The 5,366-nt window shown below is 46.9% G+C and overlaps 1 protein-coding gene across 1 annotated transcript; it reads right to left on the reverse strand.

Moving 5' to 3' along the window:
- Nucleotides 1–952: 952 nt before the first annotated feature.
- Nucleotides 953–5,061, reverse strand: PMAIP1 (phorbol-12-myristate-13-acetate-induced protein 1). Its single transcript, XM_029922554.1, has 2 exons — nt 4,851–5,061; nt 953–2,547 (listed from the first exon to the last, which is right to left on the reverse strand). Exons 1-2 carry the CDS (start codon nt 4,906–4,908, stop codon nt 2,441–2,443), a joined length of 165 nt encoding a protein of 54 aa, XP_029778414.1. The 5' UTR covers nt 4,909–5,061; the 3' UTR covers nt 953–2,440.
- Nucleotides 5,062–5,366: the final 305 nt, after the last annotated feature.

Consider the following 5,366-nt stretch of genomic DNA (forward strand, 5'->3'; position numbering starts at 1 on the left):
CTCCTCCCCCGCTCATGCTCCATCTCCGAAAATGAATAAAACATTTACAAAATTAAAAAAAAAAAGAGTTCTCAGGAAATAGTTCTTGAACCTGAAGACCGTGAATTGTGTCAAAGCTTTCCTGTTACTTCTTATATGAAAGAGCAGCAAGTGTGCTTTTAGCAAATCAAACCAAAGTTTCGATTCTGGCTACACAGAGGCAAGGGAACAGGAGTTCCCTTCCAGAGATCCTCAGATCAAATCAGGCAGATCGGCCCCACCCTTTCTGTAGCCAATCCCCGCGCCCTCCTCCAGAGATGCCCCGGGCTACCCTTCATCCCCCGGAGTCCTTGGCTGTCACCCTCCCACGTGGTCACTTTTCTCCTGAAGGTCGTCCCCTCCCCCTCCCCAGCTCAGGGATGCCGTTACACCCCTGGCTTTCAGCACGAAGACACGATCTATATCCAAGCTACAAATTAGGAGGATCTTCGGAGTTCTCACACCCAAACAGGAAAGCCACTCGAGTTACACCTACTTCTGCACATGACTAGCTTCGATGAAGCAATACTTGCTGCTCGGCGTGGGGGCGGTGGAAGGGTGAAGTGTGAGGCCAAGAAAAGGAAACGGCCTGGCGCAGGAGGCCCCAGAGCCGCCCAGGAGGGCTCCCCGGGTCTCTAATTAGATCACAAATCTCTGTGGACGCCTTTAAAAAAATCACTCCCCGGGCATTACTGTAAGGCACTCAAGACCCACGCCTGGAATGAATATCTTCCTTCTCGCTAGTTCCTCTCCCAATGAAAGTGTAAGTCCCTTGCCAGCAGAAGTCATGCTGAATGTCCCGTGTTTTCCACTCCTGCCACAGAGCTGGATCCCAGGGGGCGAGGGTGGTCAGCCTGTGGCTGCCACAGAAATCTGTGAAACAATTTTGGTTTCATAATGAGCACTCGGCATCCCAAAATAAACACGCAGCAAAGACTGGTGATAATCTTTAATAGTTTACAGCTACAGTATCAAGTTTTATATGTATAAATACAATCACGGACCATAAATACCCATACGGCGAACTATCTGCCTCTAGACAGACCAAAAAAACATCTTTGCAACTAAATGAAACTAACAGCCTTAAGTAATACTGAAGAAAAACAGATACTGAGGTAATCTGTCATCTAAAGTGACGACAGCCTATATTAAAACATCCTCACTGTTCAAGTAGTCATGAAAGTCTTGTCTCATAACCTAACAACGTAACTTTAACTAATAGGTTTTGAAACGGAAACAAATATCTTAATTATAAATAGGTAAAATAAATAAGATTTATTTATGGAAATTCAATCATGAGACTATTATTTTTTGTATACCTGGAGACTTTGTTGGTACTCTGGCCTCTTCACAATAAAAAACGGAACTTCATGAAAGCTTTCTCAGAATCTACATATTATAATGCAAATTACACACAGAGATGAAATCTTCATTCCTATGAGCAATCCATTCTCTCTTTTTCTTAAGAAAAATATATCCTATGTAAAACATGCTTAATTTCTTTTAAAGGATCACTTTTTGTAAGATGTACGCGACTAGTATGAGAAACAGCATTTTACAGATTTTCTAAACTTCGTTAGGAATACATTCATTTTCCTATCAAGTTACTTTAGAATATTTGTTTTACTAAGTTTTAATTACAGCAGTAAAAAGCCTAAATCCCTTTTCCCCCCATTATTTCTCAGTACGCAAATTCCCATGTTCTTTATGTTGTAACATTCTACCTGCAAAAGTCTCACTGGCTTTAACACCTCAATCACATTTTTTCATAGTACAGACTCTCCAGTGAAGATTCAGAAGAACGTAATTCAACGCAGGGTCAACTGAACAGAAGCAATACATTTTGAGTTGAATGGAAAACGCTTTCAAATTATTCTATATTTTGTAGTGACCTACGGGAATCAACATTCGCTAGGACATTCAGTGTTTTCAGAACGAAACCTTTACTTTTCACAAGGTAATATAGAAACCGAATACTGTACAGCACTTTTTTTCATTCAAAAGTGAAAACCAACACTGAACATTCTTTCTTGCGTCTGCCCACAGTTATTCATTTGCCAGCACCTCTGGGCAGCAATCTTCAGCAAAAATACCAGAATAATTTTCGAAGTAAAAACTCAACGTGTAAGTATTCATTCCTTATTTTTCAGAGCTCCTCCATTCATTCTTGCTTTAAAAATAAACAAAGTGGTTTTATAACGTTCTCACCAGCCCCAGAAAAATGACTTCTGGGGAATCTCCGACAGAAATCTGTCTCTGATGTACACGCGTCTCGGTTTCCAAGGGCATCCAAAAGCAAGTGAGGTCTCCCTCCAGCTCTCCTCCATCACAAGACAGTCTCTCCTCTAATTGATGAAATTTGCATCTACTGGGGAATCTTCCCTTTCAAAGGCATCTCCTCCTTCACAAGCTTCCGAGGCAGTCAGGTTCCCGAGCGGAAGAGTTTGGCTATCAGATTCATAAGTTTCTGCCGGAAATTCAGTTTGTCTCCAATTCTCCGGAGCTGCATGGCACATTCCACCTCGGGCTCTGAAAAGGAAACCAAACCATCAAAATTATGCTTATATGAGACACTGTAACCAACAAGAGCCAATATGCCCTTGGGGGGGGCAAGCTGAATATGTACCCAGTGAACCAACCGTGTACCTCAACTTTAGCTCTGCACACACCCGTTTTCTGTACGTGAGAAAGGCTACCTAATTAGAACTCGCACAACATAAGTTAACACGGTGTGACTCATATTTAAAAAAAAAAAAAAACAGTTACTAAGAATGAAGACTTTTACTTTGAAATCTTTTTTTTTTAATGCACACAGGATGAGGCAAATGCCATCTTTCTTTAAATATGGACATTTATGTCATACACCACAGTTCGTGAGCCTTTGTCAGTTTCAGATGATGTCATTCTTTCCTCTCTCATTTGAGGTGGGTTGGGACAGGACAGAAGTCAAATTCTAAACTTTTTTATGTTGTTTTCAAGGGCTTCTTTTTTAAATGGCAGTAATTCACAGCTCATATTATCCCTTCATTAAAAGGCAAATCAAAATGTATTCTTATCCTCGTTAAAAAAAAAAACGCATCTTCTGGGAAGTGTCATAAAGTCTTGTACCCATGTTAAGCCCACATTCTCTACAATAAAATAAAATAAAAATATATTTTACTGTAAACCAAATTCTTCCTACAAACCAACTGTTTGCATATGATCTTCTATACTTTTATTTTTTTTCTTTGAGGGCCAACAATCTTTTATTTTTTAACATAATTTATTGTCAAATTGGCTAACATAGTGTGTGAAGTGTGCTCTTGACAAACCAAATATTTACCAATCCGTTGCCTTTAGGAGTGAAGCAGAAACTCTAACGTTTAATTCACGTGTGTATTACTTTTTAGATGTGAGATATTGTATAATTAAACGAATATTAATTTAAGAGAAACGATTACAGGAGGGTTTTACAAGAAAACGGTCCATTTCACCAAAAATGGGGGCAGAAAATAACTGCTAGGTGTTTCCTAAACCTTTCTGTTCCTCACACTTCTGTAAATGTAGTAATAAAAAAAATTGTAACTAGGGATGGTGACAGATTTTCACTTAACCTATTATGGCAACCATTTCACAATGTATACATACATCAAATCATCATTTGATAGATGCATATACCAATTCAAAGATAATATGTCACATGTCACTTACATCTCAGTTAAAGAAGTCTTACTATCTAATGAAGTCTAAGAGGGCCCTTCTTAACTGGGTACGAAGTTAAATGGCAGGAAGGTTATTCCCAGGTTAGGCCTTCCCAAACCAAAATCCTTGGACTTCACAGAGGGTAGGCCAAGCTTGTCCCCTCCCAAGCAGCAGCCAGAGAGGGCAGCAAGGTGCCAAGCCGTATAGTCACCACTTCCTCTGCACGCCTTATAGGCTCTATAAAGCGAAACCAACTTTAAAGGGGGGGGCCATTATCGTCTGATGCAATAGCAGTATGACGGATATCGAGCCCAGGGCCCTACTACCTCCGGTTCAGCCTCTCGGCAGATGGCTGCCTTGTTTGGTAAGATTTATAAGGGGGGTGGGGGGGTCTGCAAAGTTATCTGATGGGGCTATGTGTGGGGAGGAGGGGAAAGTGGATAGATTTTACCCCCTGGAGATCAACTCCTGTGAGTCTCCTCTCCCACCCCCGCAACTAACAACGACTGTTAAAATGTTGCACTCTTAACAAAGAAGCAAAACTTTCTAGGCCCCTAAGCGCAGTGGCCCTCCGAGGGCCTCCGTAACTCGCGCCCTCAGTCCTTTGTGGAACAGCGTGATGGTATCAAGCGTTAAGTACTGCTTTCTTTCTTTTTTTATTTATTTTTTTTTTGCGTCTGGGGCGCGAGAGTGGCCACACTCGGAGCGCGGCCCTAGACTGTCCTCGCGTGGGGAGGAAGAGGGTGGACCCGGCGAGCGCCAGAGGCTAAGCAGCTCCCCAAGGCTCTCCCGCCCCCACCTGCCGTGACAATGACTTTCTCCTCGCGACGGTCGCCCGCACTTGCACTTTTCCTCCCCGTTGGCCCCAGGGCAGGGCAACCGGGGATGCAAAGCAAGCGGTGCAAAGGAGAGAATAGGCTTTCCTGCCCTAGTTAACGTCGCCATCAGCATCCCAAATCGGGTTTCCTCCCGCGTCCCGGGGGGAAAGCCGCGGGGAGCTTCCTGGAGGCGCCCCCGCGGCACGTGCGGGGGCGCAGACCCTCCGGACCTTGAGGCCGCGCGTGCCGACCGGCAGAGCCCCGCCGCGACCGAGACCCCGACCCCGGACCCCGCCCCGGCCGGGCTCTCGGGGGGCCCCAGCTGCTCCCTACCTGCCGGGGCCCGCGCGGGGCTTGGCTGCGCGCTCTTGCGCGCCTTCTTCCCGGGCATCTCCGCGAGCGGCCGCCGGCAACCGTGCTGGGGGAGTCTCGGCCCCCACTCTGAGCACCTCGGGGCGACGGCTCGCGAGCTGCGCGCGGGACCCAACTACACAGCCGACGGCACGCGCGCCCGAGCACCTCTCGGGTATGGGCGCCCGCCGCCTCCCGCGCTCTCCTTTTATGGGGGACTTCCCGGGGACCGTGACGTAGCGAAACTTGACTCCGCGCCCGCCCCCGTCCCCGCCCCCCGGGGGCCGCCGCTCGGGCAGACTTGCCCGGACTCGCTCGCCGTGCGCGGTGGCGCCGATCCGCGGTGGGGGGCTCCGCGCTCTCGGCGCAAGGACCCTGCCCCGCCTCCGACGAGCGCCCGTCTGAACTGGGGTGGGAGATGGGGAGCGGGGCTGAGGGTCCGCACCTGCCCGAGGTCGAGGCCGCTGCGGTAGCGGCGGAGTCCGGGAGTCGCGAGAG

This window comes from Suricata suricatta, chromosome 14, assembly GCF_006229205.1.
Source record: "Suricata suricatta isolate VVHF042 chromosome 14, meerkat_22Aug2017_6uvM2_HiC, whole genome shotgun sequence".
In the NCBI taxonomy this organism is placed as follows: Eukaryota; Metazoa; Chordata; class Mammalia; order Carnivora; family Herpestidae; genus Suricata; species Suricata suricatta.

What these genes read in the sequence shown, in the direction of transcription:
- PMAIP1 (XM_029922554.1), bottom strand. Translation starts at nt 4,908, where the DNA reads ATGCCCGGGAAGAAGGCGCGCAAGAGCGCGCAGCCAAGCCCCGCGCGG. An exon ending in CCCCGCGCGGGCCCCGGCAG is followed by an intron (nt 2,548 to 4,850) that starts GTAGGGAGCAGC and finishes TTTCCTTTTCAG; the next exon opens with AGCCCGAGGTGGAATGTGCC.